Source organism: Sesamum indicum, linkage group LG6, assembly GCF_026168435.1.
Source record: "Sesamum indicum cultivar Baizhima isolate 11 linkage group LG6, ASM2616843v1, whole genome shotgun sequence".
Classification (NCBI taxonomy): Eukaryota; Viridiplantae; Streptophyta; class Magnoliopsida; order Lamiales; family Pedaliaceae; genus Sesamum; species Sesamum indicum.
In genome coordinates this window covers 24815897-24833488 of record NC_142662.1, presented here as the reverse complement: position 1 = coordinate 24833488, position 17592 = coordinate 24815897, and the positions used below count along the sequence as shown (strand labels likewise).

At 35.1% G+C, this 17592-nt stretch overlaps 3 protein-coding genes and 1 long non-coding RNA gene across 6 annotated transcripts; 2 read left to right on the top strand and 2 right to left on the bottom strand.

Moving 5' to 3' along the window:
* Nucleotides 1–823: 823 nt before the first annotated feature.
* LOC105163514 (putative serine/threonine-protein kinase PBL25) lies at nt 824–3859 on the top strand. The gene is made up of 6 exons (XM_011081882.3): nt 824–955; nt 1361–1551; nt 1703–1899; nt 2018–2207; nt 2644–3035; nt 3339–3859. Exons 1-6 carry the CDS (start codon nt 948–950, stop codon nt 3681–3683), a joined length of 1323 nt encoding a protein of 440 aa, XP_011080184.1. The 5' UTR covers nt 824–947; the 3' UTR covers nt 3684–3859.
* A 414-nt stretch (nt 3860–4273) lies between these two features.
* LOC105163515 (uncharacterized) lies at nt 4274–5886 on the bottom strand. Its single transcript, XR_847929.3, has 3 exons — nt 5727–5886; nt 5119–5209; nt 4274–4592 (listed from the first exon to the last, which is right to left on the bottom strand). It is a non-coding gene; the product is annotated as an uncharacterized LOC105163515 (long non-coding RNA).
* Nucleotides 5887–6516: 630 nt separating this feature from the next.
* On the top strand, nt 6517–10430 carry LOC105163516 (EamA-like transporter family). The gene is made up of 4 exons (XM_011081883.3): nt 6517–6716; nt 7000–7712; nt 7802–8225; nt 9890–10430. The coding sequence occupies exons 2-4, from the start codon at nt 7176–7178 to the stop codon at nt 10174–10176; spliced, it is 1248 nt and encodes a 415-aa protein (XP_011080185.1). The 5' UTR covers nt 6517–6716; nt 7000–7175; the 3' UTR covers nt 10177–10430.
* A 1002-nt stretch (nt 10431–11432) lies between these two features.
* Nucleotides 11433–15039, bottom strand: LOC105163517 (PPPDE putative thiol peptidase family protein). Of its 3 annotated transcripts, XM_011081885.3 has the most exons (6): nt 14820–15039; nt 13869–13975; nt 13481–13562; nt 13259–13356; nt 12746–13062; nt 11433–12126 (listed from the first exon to the last, which is right to left on the bottom strand). In XM_011081885.3, exons 3-6 carry the CDS (start codon nt 13487–13489, stop codon nt 11690–11692), a joined length of 861 nt encoding a protein of 286 aa, XP_011080187.1. In that variant the 5' UTR covers nt 13490–13562; nt 13869–13975; nt 14820–15039; the 3' UTR covers nt 11433–11689. The 3 variants fall into 3 exon arrangements, with proteins under 3 accessions (XP_011080187.1, XP_011080186.1, XP_011080188.1); XM_011081884.3 differs by lacking the exon at nt 13869–13975 and having other exon boundaries at nt 14820–15036; XM_011081886.3 differs by lacking the exons at nt 13869–13975; nt 14820–15039 and adding an exon at nt 14709–14778.
* Between the last annotated feature and the right edge of the window lie 2553 nt (nt 15040–17592).

The following is a 17592-nucleotide window of genomic DNA, read 5'->3' as shown; positions in this document are numbered from 1 at the left end:
TTAAAAATAAACTATTAAGATTACATAATCTTTATAAAAAAAGACAATAATGATTAATATAAATAATTTTGACTCTTTGAAGTATTTTGTTAACCAATGAAACCTTGCCATAATGGTAAGGTTGAGTTCGAGTCTCACGTATGTTTAGGTATTTATTATATTTCATTAGTAGTATATTATTTTTTTATTTATTTTAAATTTATTGATTGATTTTAAAATATTAATATATTACATACTAAATATTATAATACTAGTATATTTATTGATTTAAAAATATCAATGCATTTTCGAGGGGGAGAAAAAAGAAGTATTTTGTTAACATTATAAAAAAACTAAAACTATTTTATTCTTTTTTCTAAGCAAGCCAATAAGCTCCCAATGTTCTAATTCTGCAAGTTCATTTGATATATATTAACTATTATGACACATAGTTCCTGTGTACATATAATAAATAATTATTTTTGCTTTTAAACATATTATAAATAAATATAAAATATATCAAACATTACATTAAAAAAAAAGAAAGAAAAAACAAGATTAATATGTATATCAATTAATGTAAAATTTTAAAAGTTGAATTAGTGCGACGGTATCATTAATCGCTTATAAATAAATAGTGTGGAGATCTTTTTATATTTATGTAAATATATATATATATATATCTCAAACACTTTGCGATATCCATAAACCTTAAAAGAAAAATTATTACAAACTTATTGCAATACATGACATTGAAATTAACCCTACTTGGGGTGGATAAGTGCTTAATGAAAATAAAAAGTTAACAGGTCGAGCCCATCCGGGCAACGTTAGTTCCCGCATTTTGCTCTCTATTGCACATCACTCATGAATCTCTCTTCCTTTCTCTTTCCATTTTCTTCGGGAAAATCTGAGAAAAAACAAAAGCATTTCTTCCGTGTCATCCTCGGACAACATGGCTTCTTGCAATGATCAGGTTACTATCTATCGAGTTCTTGTCGTTGTGTTTCCCTTTTCTTCATATTTCCTGTCTTGTGTTGAAATGTTGATGATCATTGAACGTGTTCTTTGGTTTTTGGGCCCTTGTCTTTTTCATCCATAAGAGATTTTTGCATTCGGGTTTTTCGAGGTTTTTTGTTTGCAGTAGTTTGATGAAGGATTTCAAGAATATTTAACGATTTAGATATGAAAAGGGAAGAAAAAGACTGCATTTTTTTCTGGGATAATGCTCAAAACCTGAAAGCAAATGGACATCCGTTTGTTTTCTTGATGCTTGAAAACGGGTTGCATATTTTAATTCAACAAAGGTTGGAACATAATGTTTGTGTTCAAATTCGTGAAGAATTGTAAAAAGGATTGTTTGTGATCGAAATTTGATCAGGGAATGCTGCATTGCCTGGAATTTCAAGGCTGCAACAATGAGTTGTTTTTCATGCTTCTCATGTCATGAAAGGAGAGCAAAATATGGCAGCAGGAAAGAAGGACCACTTGCTTCCGCTGAATCGGATAAAGATGCCTCTCCAAAGACACAGCCACAGCCTCAATCACAGCCGTTGCAACAGCCACCAAATGGTATAAGGCCAAAGATCGTCGTTTGTATTGTTTTTCTTGTACCGATTGTAGAGAAGTTATGCAAGTCTTTTTAATACAAGAAACTCAGGAATTAGTCCTAATGTTTGAACAATATTGTGAAAAGTACTCATTTGATGTTGACACTATGCAGATGATCATAGAAAGACAACAACAACAGAAGCAACAAATGACAAGGCTACACACGTAGGAGGAGATAACAACATTGCTGCTCAAACATTCACGTACAGGGAGCTAGCCACGGCAACAAAGAATTTCAGGCAAGAATATCTGCTCGGAGAGGGTGGTTTTGGACGGGTGTATAGAGGCCGACTTGAGAAAATGGACCAGGTTTTTTCCCATTATGCTACACCTTTAACATTCAGATTAATATACTTTTAGCACCACTTCTTGCCCTTTTATTTAGTTTCTTGTGATTGAGCTGATCATCAGCCTATTTTGTGTTCAGATGGTAGCTGTCAAGCAGCTTGATCGTAATGGGCTGCAAGGAAATCGAGAATTTCTTGTAGAGGTTTTGATGCTGAGCCTTCTGCACCACCCAAATCTGGTAAATTTAATTGGCTATTGTGCCGATGGAGAGCAGAGGCTTTTGGTATATGAGTATATGCCATTGGGGTCCCTTGAAGACCATCTACTCGGTATATTTCATTCACTCTTGTGTACTTTTCAGACAATTCCTGGGATAGCTTAATGAGCCTGACAGAGTTGATGGTTCTTTAACTGCTTCAGAAGATGTAACAAACCAAGAAGTTAGTTTTGATTTCATCATGAACCGTTACATAGTTCATCAGTTACCAAAAATCAGAAAATTTACAATTTCCACACAGTTGCATTGCATCACAGAACAATGATTGTCTGAAAATTTTGAAAATTACAAGAATGGTTTCCTTAGAGTTCCCAAGGAACTGGAAATACTAGGTTGTTTGGATTGAAATATTCCTGATCTCTGAAAACGTTAAAATGCTTGTAAGTGTCACAAAAAAGATCATGAGGTCGTTACAAATATTAGTTACTTAACTAAAAGCGAAACCAACATAGCTTATTGACCGGAAACCTGCTGACTTAATTCTCCAGACATTCCACCAGGCCAGACTCCATTAGCCTGGTCCATAAGGATGAAAATAGCATTACATGCTGCCAAAGGTCTGGAGTATTTGCATGATAAAGCCAGTCCTCCCGTCATTTACCGTGACTTGAAATCATCCAACATCTTGCTGGACAGGGACTTTAGTGCAAAACTTTCTGACTTTGGGCTGGCGAAGCTTGGACCTGTAGGCGACAAATCACATGTATCTACGAGGGTAATGGGAACATACGGCTATTGTGCTCCCGAGTATCAGAGAACAGGTCAGCTTACTGTAAAATCAGACGTCTATAGCTTTGGAGTTGTTCTGTTGGAATTGATCACAGGACAAAGAGCTATCGATTCCCGGCGAAGACCCGAACAACAGAATTTAGTGACATGGGTAAGCTAAAGTATCCTTGTTTCCTTTTGCTTCCCCATGTGATACATACCTCAGAAATTCAACTACTTATTCGTTATGAAATGCATACATTGCCAGCATAATGATATATGATATTTGTCTATCGCATCATATGTATAAGATAAGAACACTAATGAACTTCTATGGATGATGAATGTATGAGTAATTGTTATAGTTCAACCACAGATTAAGACACATCAGAATATAAGTAATGCCCCCTAGGATGAGGAAAAAACAATGTGTTTGGCAAGAAAACTGACATAATCTGGTGAACTTTCTGACCAGGCCGAACCAATTTTCAAGGATCCACACAGATTCTGCGAACTGGCTGATCCAATGCTTCGCGGTGACTTCCCAAAGAAAAGCTTCAATCAAGCTATTGCCGTTGCAGCCATGTGCATTCAAGAAGATGCATCAAGCCGTCCTTTCATCAGCGATGTGGTGACTGCACTCAGTTGCCTCCCCTTGCAGCCCGACACAGGATACGTGCCTCCCATTTCAATTCCATCTCCACCGTTGGCAGGAAGCCATGCGAGACATCAGAGCGAAATCACAGCCAAGGAACGGGAAAAAGCAGTTGCAGAAGCCATAGCATGGGGCGCTAAGTCAAGGAACAGTTGTGCAAAGTAGCCTGATAATGGTTATTCTTGTGTGAAACACAATGTATCCCCTTGCTGTTAGTCCCCTTTTTTTTTTTTCATTTTTTCCTTTTTTTTTTTAAATTTCTAAGGGTAGCAATTGAATTCTAGAGGGAAGAAGGAAGAATTTGCAAGAGCAAGAGTTGCAACATCAATATTTGTGTGTGGTTCTTGTACATATCGTTCTTATTTGAAATATGATGAAATTTACTTAAATATGTAAGAAGCCTTTTTCCTTCTTCTCTTGTTTTATGTTGTTTAGTTTGAGTGTATCTAATCAATTCTAAAACTGTAATATAAGGTGCGCCAAGAGCATAATGAATGCCCAAAAACGGTGATAATTATACCTATAAACCATTACTAACTAGATCGTTGGAGTTCTGATGTTGAGACACTTCATCATCTCCATTGTCTAAGCAAACTTCAGGTTTTATTTCCCCCTGAGAATTAAGCCAAGCAGGAGCGATCGAGCACCCGACCTTACGACTTTGAGATTTATCATGTGATTGTTGTATAATTCAAAAAATATGACCAACTATACCTAAATTATTCGATCCGACCAAACCCAATCCAGATAAAAAATTTTCTCGAAACTAATTGCACACATGCATTATAAAAAAGAACATAATTTCCATCTCGAAACTTTCATTTCGCTTTTATTTCATCCATGTCTTATTTTTCACTATGCATGGAAATAAGAATTTATTGCAAGAACAATTTCAAGGGCATTTGGGGCCTCCTTCCTTAGTCTTCCAGTCATTGTAGCATGGGCAACATTCCTTGTGACCATAAGTTCCGGGTGGCACGCACAGGCATGTGTCACAACATTTGTTGCAAAACAACAGACAGTTGTTCTTATGCTCCGTGTTTGAGCATCGCCGATCGCATTCACTCCCACATCCTTTCAATAAACCAAAAAATACATATTTATTTATTTTACTTAGGTGTTTATATTTAAATATTAAGTTTTACGCTATATTTGAGTTTAGGATAAATTATATAAATACCCTTTAAAGTTAAAGTCTAATTAGACCAACACCCATATTCTTTATAAGTTTACAAGTACGCTTCCAAAATTGTAATTTTAATTTACCTCGACACCCATCAGCCCAGAGTTTGGGATTTAAAATGCACCACATAAAATAAGGATAAATTACAATGTGCTCCCCTGAAACTTAATATAATTACAAATATCCCTTTATTTTTTGAAAAATTACAAACGTCCCACTAAAATAGACAGTATTTGTAATTTTTCAAATAACAATAAGATATTTATAGTCATAGCAAATTCAGAGGAGTGTGACGCGTTGTAATTTACCCTAAAGTAAATTACATTAACATTCTCCTCAAAATGTATTTGTAACTTTAGAAAAGAAAGAAATAGTTGCATGATTAAATAGTAGACTGAGAATTTGTGAAGAACTCACTTTCTAGAGGGACTGGACAGGTGACCGGAGAGGTTGCTGCTGGAGCAAGGAGGGAGAGTGAAGCAATGTGTGATGGAACTCTCTCACCACCCTAATGACATAGAAAATATGGTGAATTATTAAATAAGTACATCAACATTATTAAATATATGTGTGGGATCACATAAGATTACTGTAATTGTTTAACTTAAAAGCCAAAAAGAAATGAAAGAAAAAAAAATTAATTGATTTTTTTATGATATTTTTTGAAAAAATTTATATTGACACCCTTGAAGTTAGTTTCAAATACACAAACACCCCATACTCTTTATAAAATTATAAATATACCCATCAGGGTTGTAGGTGTACGTACAATTACACCCTCCCTATTTAGAGCAAAAAACTTGCACAAATATCTCATGAAAACATCACCCCTCGAAAGGTGTATCTGTAATTTTACAAAAGACAAGTATATTTGTATATTTGAATCTAATCTCACGAAGTGTCAATATAATTTACCCAAAATTATATATATATATATATATATTAAGATGAGGAAAGTATGTGAAAATTAAATATTACATATAACCCCTTCTTGGAAAATCAAATGTGCTTAAATTTGCACTTACTAGTGAAACCTCAATGAAAGATAAGGAAGAAAAGCATAAAAGGAGCAAAATGAAATGCAACTTTGCAGAGGAAATCATTCTTGATGGCCTTTTTTCTTTCCTATTGGGAGATTTTAATTTGATTTCAAAGGGTAAAAATTGATGTGAATTGCTCTCTCAAAATCCTACTTTTATAGGTGGAAATTAGGGTCACACTCTACATATGAAATTAATATACATTTTCAAGATTACTTGGGATTACACCAAATGATGTTATGCTACTAAAAACTGATTTGAAATTGTAAATCCCATTTTGAATTACTTACCAAAATTTCATGTAATCGAATTGGATATATTTCATAAATCACAATGATTTGTAATTTGATTTTGGCAAAATTCGGTAAATCTGTTTTTTTTTTTTTTATAGTATTACATTGATTCAACAAATATATATTAATATATTAAAACAGATACTCACATGTTTGACAAGACTCTAACCCGTGACATTGGTTCATAAGAGCTTGATTTTAGACTCAACCACTAGGCTAAGATATAATTGGTCAAAATTCAATAAATCTAAATGCCACAAGTACAGTTTTGGGCCTCATAAGGTTGATTTGGTCTCCTTAGTAACTTGTGAAAACAGAAGATTGGTCCAAATGGCCCAAGCCCAACAAAGGCCCATTAATTTTTTTTCTAGATAAAAATTAAGATGGCCCGAAAATGGGCCCACGGCCCAGTTACAAGTGACCACGAATTACAACCAAAACAAGAAAAGCATGCACAGGTGAAGGGTTAATTACTTGTATCAGCGAAATTCACCCAGAGCAAACTGATCCAGATTGCTACGTAGGACCCGACTGTTTGACCCGGAAATCACTCGGGCAACTGTAAAGAGCAGAGTCCCAGCAAACCCGTAACGGCATTTTCATACGGCAATCTTCGCATAACTTTTGCTTCTCATACACAGAAGATTCCACGCGTCAACAAATCATCATACTCTCTCAGCTGGTAGGCCGTTTTGCATTGACCTTTTGTTGTATCATCATTTCTTATTCAAGCTTTTTTTTTTTCTTGATCCATGATTTGTTTGTGTTATTTTATCAGAAAATGTGTGGATTTGATGGGTTGAATGCTATAGTTATTGGTTTAAATTTATGTATAATTTTTTTGGAGCTCGTGTGTTTGCTCTCCTTGCTCCTTTTCAGTTTTATTCTCCCGTGAGTCTTGATCCGTATGGGTTAGCATTGTTTTCGGGCTTATTTTGAGTTCGTTTTCTTGTTTCCCCTTTCAGATTCTTGGCATGAAAAGGGTTTTTTGGCGGGATTGGTTTGCCATTGGACTTCTTCTGTTGTAATTGGATTTGGGGAGAGATTTTGACTTCCGGGGGAGGAGAAAAAGAAAAGTGAAGAGGGAAAATATAGATTGGCAGAATTTTGAGGTCTAGAGTCTGTTTGTGTAATTGGACTGATGAAAAATCAAGTTTGGCCATGGGTTTTAGGATTGATTTATATATTTGCAGTTGGAGCTATATGGATTGCTGCTAGTTTTGTGGTACAGTCGGTTGTGGATGGCGGTGTTTCACCATTTCTTGTAACATATATTTGCGATTCATTATTTGTCCTGTTAATACCTTTAGTTGAAATTGTGCGCTACTTGGAAGATAATCATGGGAGTTGGTTGTTTTGGCGAAAAAGAGAGGATACTAATTTGCAAGAATCGAGAGCAGCTGAGGAGAAGGTTCTTCTTGAAGATTACGAGGCTGGTGCTCAAGCTGAGGGATTGAAATCAGATGTGATTGTGCTAAAGAATGATATTGATCATCATAAGGAAGGAGAAGCAATGTCGGAACAGCATCGAGTTCCTGAGTATGTTGGCAGCTGGGGATTGGATGCAAAAGGGCGTTGGACACGTCGAAGAACAGCAAAAGTCAGCCTTTTGATATGCCCCTTTTGGTTTCTGGCACAACTCGCATTTAATCTTTCTCTCAAGTATACTTCAGTCACTGTAAGAATTTGATTTGATTCATTTTTATGTTTTTGACTTGTACAAATTGTTTACATGTGAATAACATTAAGTTCTTTTTCCTTGTATAGTCAAATACTATCCTAAGCAGTTCCTCCAGTCTGTTCACCTTTTTAGTTGCTCTTGTATTTTTGGGGGAGAAGTTCACTTGGCTCAAGCTGATTAGCGTTCTGCTTTGCATGGGAGGAACCATAATTGTCAGCCTGGGCGACTCAAAGGCAGGATCAAATTTAGTTGCCTCAAATCCTGTTAGTGGAGATATTCTGGCTCTTGCATCTTCAGCATTTTATGCTGTATATACCACCCTACTTCGTATTAAATTACCGGATGACGATGATGAAGTACAAGGCCGTGTAAGCATGGCCCAAGTTCTTGGATTCTTGGGTTTGTTCAACCTCCTGTTGTTTCTTCCTGTTGCCCTCATATTAGAGTTTACAAAGCTTGAGAATTTCCACATTCTTAGTGGGAGGGACTTAGGTCTCATTGTCGGTAAAGGTATGATAGTAAAGCTTCAGCCTTGAATTAAAATGTTGGTATATTTTGACCTGTTTGCATGCCTTGGCCTCTAAGATCTGTGCTATTGATGAACCTTTGCAAGGTTGATTTGTCAGAGACTTAAAATTCAGTTCATTTTCTTAATTGGGTAAATCTATATTCTTGTTCGGTGATTCTTATGTTGATACTGTCCAGAAACTCTTCTTTTGTTGGCCCTGATCTTTTGGATCTGTGAGAATTGCTACAGATTTATGATGGTTTTCACCTTAGTGTATAATTGCATCATTATGTAATGACCTGAGTTTTAAAGTTAAGGCTAAAGTTGGGCGACCATGCATCTAATGGATCTTGTAGGATAAAGAGATGAAGTTCTACATAATTGCCGATGCTAGCTGTGGTTTTTGTTATAGTACCTCTGACATCATCACATTTTGAAAGACCAACTTGCCAATCTTTTTGGGGTTTCTTACCATTTATCTTTTGTATGGCGGGAAGAAGTGAAAAATTAAATGGTAGAGGATTTCAGTTACACCAGTTACATAGGCTATAAGCACTAGCCAAAAATGGCTCTGTTTCCCACTGTCGACATCATGAATAGTTACATATCACCTTTCTCTGGATGCATATGTTTACATTTTCACTGCGGTGGTTGTTAATATAGTTTTCCTTTTTCTTGTTCTTGGGATTTTAATTACTATGACCTTTTTTTAAATTATTTTCCAACTTTTTGAACTGTTATTAACCTGTAAAAGTTCCACATTTTTTGGTCATTGTGAATATTATTTTTGCTTGAACCTATATAGTTGGTAAAAACTATGTAATTCATCATCCAATTTGTTAGCTGCCTCAATGTCCCATCTGATCATCGACTAAGTTTGACTCTGTCACAACATGCATGTCTTGTTTAGATTCAAGATACAACTTCTCATCAGGTTTCTGAGATCTGGTAAGGGCTTTAGATGAACATAGGCTCAAATGACAATTAGCCCATAAAATTACTTGGCTATTTTCTGAAAACAGAGTATAATGCTCTATTCTAGATCTGTGTTTCAAGGAAATAAGATCCCAGATATTTCATATAACATGCATAAAGATTCCACTTTTGATATGCCAAAGAACATGCCAATTGATTTTTAGCTAGAATAAGGCGAGATTTTATATATGAAGAAATGGCGATAGATAATGTTTGATTAGAAAATTCTGTTTTCTGTCTTAGACAAAAGGTCGGTGTTGAGGATTAGATCATGTTTGGCTTGATCGACAGTTGTGCTGAAGTAACTGTGTAACCTGATTTTCTTCAACTTTTTAGTAGTCTTTCTGTTTTTCGTTCTCTGTTCAAATTTTTGTTATCTCTTTTAAAATCTCCTTTCTGATGGAGTGGAGGATGGATTTAAGTCTGCAAGGAGGGAGATGAATGCCTATTGCATGAGGAATGGCTTTTCACTTTACTCTTTTGCCCTTATCATGTTTAACATCACTGATCTTGATGGCTTTAGGAATCTAAAATCAAAATCTCCAATCACAAAATCATAAAATAAAATCTGATAAGTTCTGTTAGATCTTTGTCCACCATTATTGAATTATTTCCTTTGATCCTCTCTAATGATGTTAAAATTGTTTCTACCATATAAACCGAACTCTAACTTTAAAACTTACACATTCAGGTTTACTGGATAATGTGCTGAGTGATTATTTATGGGCCAAGGCTGTGCTCCTCACAACGACAACTGTGGCAACAGCAGGCCTTTCAATTCAGGTACCATTAGCAGCTATTGTGGACTCACTGACAGGAAATGCGCCCCATCTGTTGGAATATATTGGAGCTGCTGTTGTAATGGTTGGTTTTACGGTCCTTAATATCCCTTCAGGTGTTCTTTCTAGAACTACAGAAGCTAGTCTTGAATTGGAAACTTCAAATAAGAATGCAAATGAACATCGAGATGACCTTTGATACGCACGAGATAGTTTCACTTTGGTGGGATAGAGTAAAATAGCCGATATGTACATTAGTTTAATTGTTTCGACAGAAAAACAGAAATACATATAGTTGATTCTTTGGCGTTGTTCTGTTAGGAGTCGGCATACTGACCCTTCCCCGTGAGACTTTGCATTTAGTACCTGAAACATGAAATGTAAAGAAGTATAGATACTGTTCAAGCCTTTTTTATGAATGTAGTTGAAGCAGCTGCTATTCTTGCCAAGCAACTGAGATAATCTTTCTTTTAGTTGTATACAGTTGTTCGTGGGTTTATTTCTTTTAGTATGTATGGTTACTGTCTGGAAGCAGACAGCATACTCTCTGGAGAGTAATCACCTTTCATTACCCAGACCTTGTGGCAGCAATCTGTCAAGGAGAAATACTTCCATAGGTAATATTTCTTTTGATGCATATAAGAAAAATTAATGTCTGCCCATTGAACCTATTGGAAAACCAAGCAGATGCAGGTGGCGATCTCCTTGAAAATGGGAAAAATGTGGTAGAGATATGAGAAATGAGTAAAGAAAACCCTATGAAAATAAAATAGTAGATTACCTCCTTATCAAAATCATTGCTAGGGGGATAATTTGTCACATTTTTTGGAACAAAACGGTAACTTGCTAATTCTTTTTTCACAAAAACGTATTTGCTCATTTTAAGTTCACATGGGGTAAATTGCAGTTAACCCTCTTTAAAATCCTCCAAAATCATTATGGCAGTTTAGACACTATACATGTAACATACTACAATCGTTGTTGAGTTGCATTAGGTAGATTTTCGAAATATCAATTGTATACATAATATGAAATAAAAGGCTAACCATATCATATACGGTATGAAGATTCATAACGAGACGTCACTCATAGATACAGCATCTCACGAGCTTGGTTATGGTAAAGTAAGTTATTTTTCTATCTTGATCATATGAGTATCCCGACATCAGTCGGTACGTCGCCTCACAACTTAACATACCCACTAGCACTGACAGATTTTGCGAATCTATTATAACATTGCCTTTGAGAAATGTTATATCTTGATCATACGAGTATCCCGACATCAGTCAGTACGTCGCCTCACAACTTAACATGCCCACTAGCACTGACAGATTTTGCAAATCTATTATAACATTGCCTTTTGAGAAATTACTTTGGAGCCTGCAATGGAAACGATTCCCCCACATTCAATCTTCGCACAGAGGTAAAAGCTCATAATTATTAGTTTAGTCACACTTCCACAATGAATCCCTTTGTAAATGTCCAAGATAATGTCGTGCAATTATAGCAGTACAATAATGATGGGGCAAAGATGCCGTCTCAAAAGCTGAGAAATTACATAGTTGGGCAGCAGGGGCAGCTAACACGTACTAATTGTGGTAAGTCCCAATGTAAATATTGTTTCCATGTGGAATTTGCCAGACCATGTAAATTAGCATCAATAATTTCACAATGATGTTTCGATCATCTACCAGGAACAAATCTTGATAACTCTAGCTCTGTGCTGTATTCATATGTCCGTATCTTTGCATCACTCTCCTTGTTGCTAATGCTGCAGCTTCACTTGCACGCAATGTGCCAGTTGCCATGATTGCTGCAAACTCACTGCTAATCTCCTCTTGTACTCTGTTTCGAGCATCTCCAAGTGGATCCCCAGCAACCGCATTATCAGATGGCTTCTCTTGTGTCCCGCCTTCTATGGGAATAGTTCTCATATCAGACTGTTGATCTACATTCCGTGAAGATTCTGTTCTTGGTTTTTCATCAACATCTTCATCCTTTGTCTGTGTGGATTGGGCATAACCCGCACGGGTCAACTTAATGGCACTGGCTGTCTGATTGGACTGAGCAACTGTCGAAGGCCTGAACTGGGGTGCCTGGGGGACTGCACCTGCTCTTAGAGTAGTCTCTAATTGCTGTATCATTGGCACTGCACAAAAACATTTATTTTTAGATAAGCAAACAACGCTTAGCATAGAAAGCAATAATCATCATTACAATCTGTTTGGTATGCACAAGCAGATTTTCACTTTCTGGCATGTTTATGAATTAGATACTTCTGGAACCATTTAATTCCAGAAAATATGATAGCAAGCAGATTACATGAATTCAACTCCCAGCCCCTCAATGTTTGGTTAGCCATGCTATGAGGATTTGAAGCACCATTGTCGCAAGAAATCCTCTAGCAGCAGTATCTTTCAAACCTACTATTGCTATGAATAAGCTTAGAGTTGTAGATATCTGTAATGCACAAGAGTAGGATGAGAAAGGATCAACCCAAACAGATGGAGAGAAATTGGTAATTTGTTAGGAGATGATCTTCTGGGTGGAAAGCATGTTTTATCATTAGAAGTTCCAACAGGCCAAGCAGTTTTTGAGCAGATGCCACTGGCCAGTAGCCAGCTGATAGTTGCTAGCATCTATTAAGATGTAATGGCAATAATAACCTGGTGACACCACAATTGCTCCACTGCATTCACTCACAAGACACATTTTATCCATGAAATATGGCATAATTTAGACAATCATACGATAAGGAAGGGACTTACAAATGAGAGCACCCATGGGGCTGCTCATAACTTCATTTGGGAGATTCAAGATGTAGTCTGGTATTGAAGCACCAACGAGAAACTGGGCAACCTCATTACTAAAATTGTTGCAGTTATGAGTCAGCAAACTGTAAGTTTCAGCTGTGTAGCGAGGACCAATCTCTTGCAAGTACATCTCGAATACATCCTTAGGCACATGCGTAAAACCAAGATCTACAACTCGAATTGGAGTACCATATGGAGTTGTTCCAGCAGGAGCACTTTGTATGCCACCTCCAAAGTAGTACTCATAACCATATACTACCACTCCAGTGTGCCTGCAAAAATTAAAAGAAATTTATATACATATGAAGATCTGAGGTTTTGCAATAGGGAGGATGACATTTAGTAAAGTACCATATTCACAAATTCTGTCTATGAGGAAAAAACTCAGGAATCCACATAAAATCTATACTTCAAGCTTTTGGAATTCCATTATTAGAAACAACAGTTACAAAGAGATACAATCCTTACCATATGCCTTCAATAGGCTTTCCCAAGAATGTTGTAGATAATTGCCTGGCAAGGCCCTGGCTTAAGTCATACACGTTCAAGGCAACCTTGTAACCTTCCTGAAACAACACAAGGTTTCATAAATGGATATGCACAGCAAATTTTTAGTAATTTTCTTCTTCTGTTCCCCCTGCCATCACAACATCTTCTAATTGATCACAAACAATTTGATGAAATGTGTACCTCAGCCATCACTGGCAGTCCCACCAGAACGACTATGATAAAGAATAGGGCGAGACTCTATTTTTAAATAATGAAAGCTGACCTACAAACAAAAAAACATTAAGATTACACTTCAGAGGACAGCAAATGTTACTGAGGGATACAAAGTCAGAGCTCACTAGTAAAGAATAACAAAGCAAATCATAAAGCAAAAACCCTTCGACATGCCAGAGCCCAGAGAAAAGAGAAGTTTCGGCATCAGGTGTCAATGTCAAATGTGATAATAGAGCCACAAGCAAACATTGGCCATCACAAACACAGCAAGTTAGTTAACCTCTCTTTCGAATTTCAAGCAACTTCACTTGAACCTGTTGATACTCATCTCAGAATGAAAGTCATCTTAAGTTACCTCTACATGAGACCTGAATGGCTTCCTGAAACAGTGATTCTCCTCATCACGACAATGTAATACAGTCAGAAAGGTACAAACCTGGCCGCCAACCTATGAGATGTTGTCTTACAAACACAACAGAACAATTCTAAGAATTTGAGGACTCAAGAGTTCAGTAAAATCTTGTTTCCATGACTAGCAAAGACCAATGGCAATGTACAGTAAAAGAGCACAACCAATGGAGACAGTTTGCAAGGATGGAAGAAACAGGATAAAGAGCAGAGAAATATAAGTTAATGACGAGTATGAAGCATCATCTTGCCACGCATTAAATGTGAATAAACCAAATATGACAAAGGATTTGAGGCGCTCAGACAAATCTCCAATCTCAGGCAATTTTAAAGATTGCATCATCAATTAGATTAAGAAGACAACAAGATATTAATAATGTATACTCAATGCCCGAAAAACATAAACTGTCCCTCTCTAATTTAACCCGTACTCCACAACAAACTCCTACAGAGATACAGTTTTGCAATCTCCTTCTCCCATAGCAAATATCACATCAACTATAAACACATAAATCAAAATGTACCAATCTTCCCAACGCTTCAAAATAAATAATAACTAAATAAAAGAAAAACCACAGGGTCCACAACCGAATTTCTCTCGATCCCAACCAATTTCCACAAAACTCAGCAGCTCCGGCATATATGTCCTTCAAAAAATACATAAAAAATCGAAACTGTGCGAAACTACCGGATACCTCAGATCAAAACGGAAGCAAACAAAATTCAAGCAGAGACCACATAAAATCATCAATCCAAATCCACATAGAGAATCAAAGTCGAAAAGTACCACCAAAACAAACAGGAATTATCTGCGCAACAATCCCAAAAAAGTTGGAGAAAATCAAAGCACATTCTCCTAGATAACAAAAGCAAGACAATGTAGAATTACGTAGCGTACCTGAAGAGAGAGGAATATTACAAAACCAACCGCAAGCGTGAGAAATTCACAGGATCTCAGCGTCAATTTCAGAAAATCTGGGAGGGGCCTTTTATACTGTGTGGAAAAAAAAAAAAACAAAAACCAAAAAGAGCGAGGGAAAAGATTCCCTAAAACGACCAAGAGGTTTCCGCTTCTTCGACTTTCTAGAATCTACCACCCAGTCATAACCCGACACGTCACTGGATCTTTGATGTTCCCTTTCGTTGTTCAATTTTCTATGGACCAAAATTGAGCAACTCTCTCAGCACGCGATCACCCACCTTCCAATTCCAACTCATTTTTTGGTGGAAAATTAAATAAATATAGGGGTATACATGTCGTTTTCGAATTTGTGCTAAAACTCGAATATAAGTTTGCTTTTCAAAATATATATACTAATTGTCACTGCACACGTAATCTTGTGAGTATATCAAAAAGAATCGTAAAAAGAGATGAATATAAAGAAAAAATAGAAACAAACATGATGAGAGGGGATGAAAAATAAAAAAGTAAAAAATATGAAGTGAGACGAGAGAGGAAAAATAAGTTATAATTATGAATTTATTAAAAATATATAAATTTAGTATAGAAAAATTGTAATTTTTATTCTACACGATAGAGAGCATTATTCTTTTGATCTCATACTTTAAGGACTTAGCACATTTAATCATAATAAGATAAAAATTATAACATTTTTTTTCTACATGATAAAAAATTATAACACGTTTTGTTTCATATAGTAAAAAAAAAATATAGCATTTTTGTTCCAAGTAGAATAACTTTTAACCTATGGAACCAGATGTGATAAATTCATAAACGGTAGACGAAAAGTGCAATAATCTTTATTGTGTGGTACCAAAAATGTAATTTTCCCCTTTATGAGAAAAGGAAACGTGGATAAGTAATGTAAGAGAGAAACGTATAAATATTGAAATTACTATTTTGATCATTTTTTTTAAAATAAAGATAAAAAAATAAATTAAATGATAAATATGTATATTCAAACGTAAAAACATATATTTATTATAAGTGTGCAAGTGCCCTGCTTTTTTTTTTTTTGTAGAGACATTTTTTTTTTTATCTATAATAACCATGTAGCCTTTTTTTTTTTTTTTTGTAAAATTTAGTGGAAAAAATTGTCATCTTATATTAAAAATGCATTAAAATTGCAACAAAATTAGATATAATTATCTCCAAAAAGTCCAGTGGTTTTCAAACCATAAAAAATTACCTTAAGCCTTGCAAAAGTGTTTTCCATCCTTTACTTAACTATTCAGATGAGATTGAATCAAAAGTGCAACACTTCTTATCCAATGAGACCAAAAGTTCGATTCTTCCTTCGGGTCTGTGTTTTTCAAACTTTCATTTAATCAACACCCAAAATCCGACGAATTATTAATTAAATTACGTAGAGTGGGTGGATCTCGCCTATGTCATCATCAGAGGATAGGCCCAGAACAGTTTCAAACCCTAGCCCATTCCCAGCGTTTCCGAATTATGTCAAAATAAAAGAAAAATAATTACTTCAATTCTTTCTAAAAATATTAAATTATATATATATATTAAATTAAAATTACACTTACACACCCTTCAAAAAATTTTCATTTACACCTGGTCCAATTTTATTAGGATTTAGACAAAAAATATTGATGTTTGTGAAAAAATTATATAAAATTTTTAATTTTACCCATTATTTAATATTTTATGTAATAATTTTGCATTTATAAAAAAAAAATTAAAATGATATTTACCCCACTTTGTATATATACGCGAGAATATTTAATGTGAAACAAAATTAAAAATTTATATAAATTTTATGCTACTGTCAATATTTTTATTTGGGTCAATTACACTTAAATTCCTTTTAAAAATACGAGATTGTAATTTTTCTCAAAAAAAAATAAATTTACACTTATAATTTAAGTGTAATTGACCCCAATAAAAAATTTGAAATGCACCTACCTGGATTTGCGCATGTTAGTGCGTTTCCATGAGAAATCCACTTCATTACTTCAATTATGCTTTAGAATATGTTGATGGTGCAATAAAATGAAGTTTAGTCTATTACAAAAGCGACTTTTATCTACACATTTTAAACTAAATCCTTATTGTCTTTTATATTCCAAGTAACGGTACTTTGAATATGATAAAAGACAAAACATGTAAAAGTAATATCTAATATGTGTTGATTGTAATCATCCGATACTTAACTAAATGAAGTTGTTTAGAAGTTTAGCTCATAAAAATAACTAAGGTAGCAAATATTATATTTTAAGGCATGAAGGACGTGGATTTATGAAAATGGTTGAGTTGTATGTTTTTACATGAGCTATTAGTTTAATTTTAATTCGATGATTGGGTTTGGATCGGATTGGAATCGAGTCAGTACAATTGTGGTATGCATAGATTCAGGAGTTTTGAAATATTTAAATGCGGTCCGGATCGGATTGGAATCGAGTCAGTACAATTGTGGTATGCATAGATTCAAGAGTTTTGAAATATTTAAATGCGGTCCGGATCGGATTGGAATCGAGTCAGTACAATTGTGGTATGCATAGATTCAGGAGTTTTGAAATATTTAAATGCGGTCCTCACATAAAAAAACGTGTGTTAAAAATTTGAATATTGTAGCTTGATAAATATTATTATGACCATCAATTATATAATAAAATTAATTATCCGTATATTATTATTATTTTAAATTCAGCCAAACTCACTTTATGAATTTATATATATCCTGTTATAAAAGAAA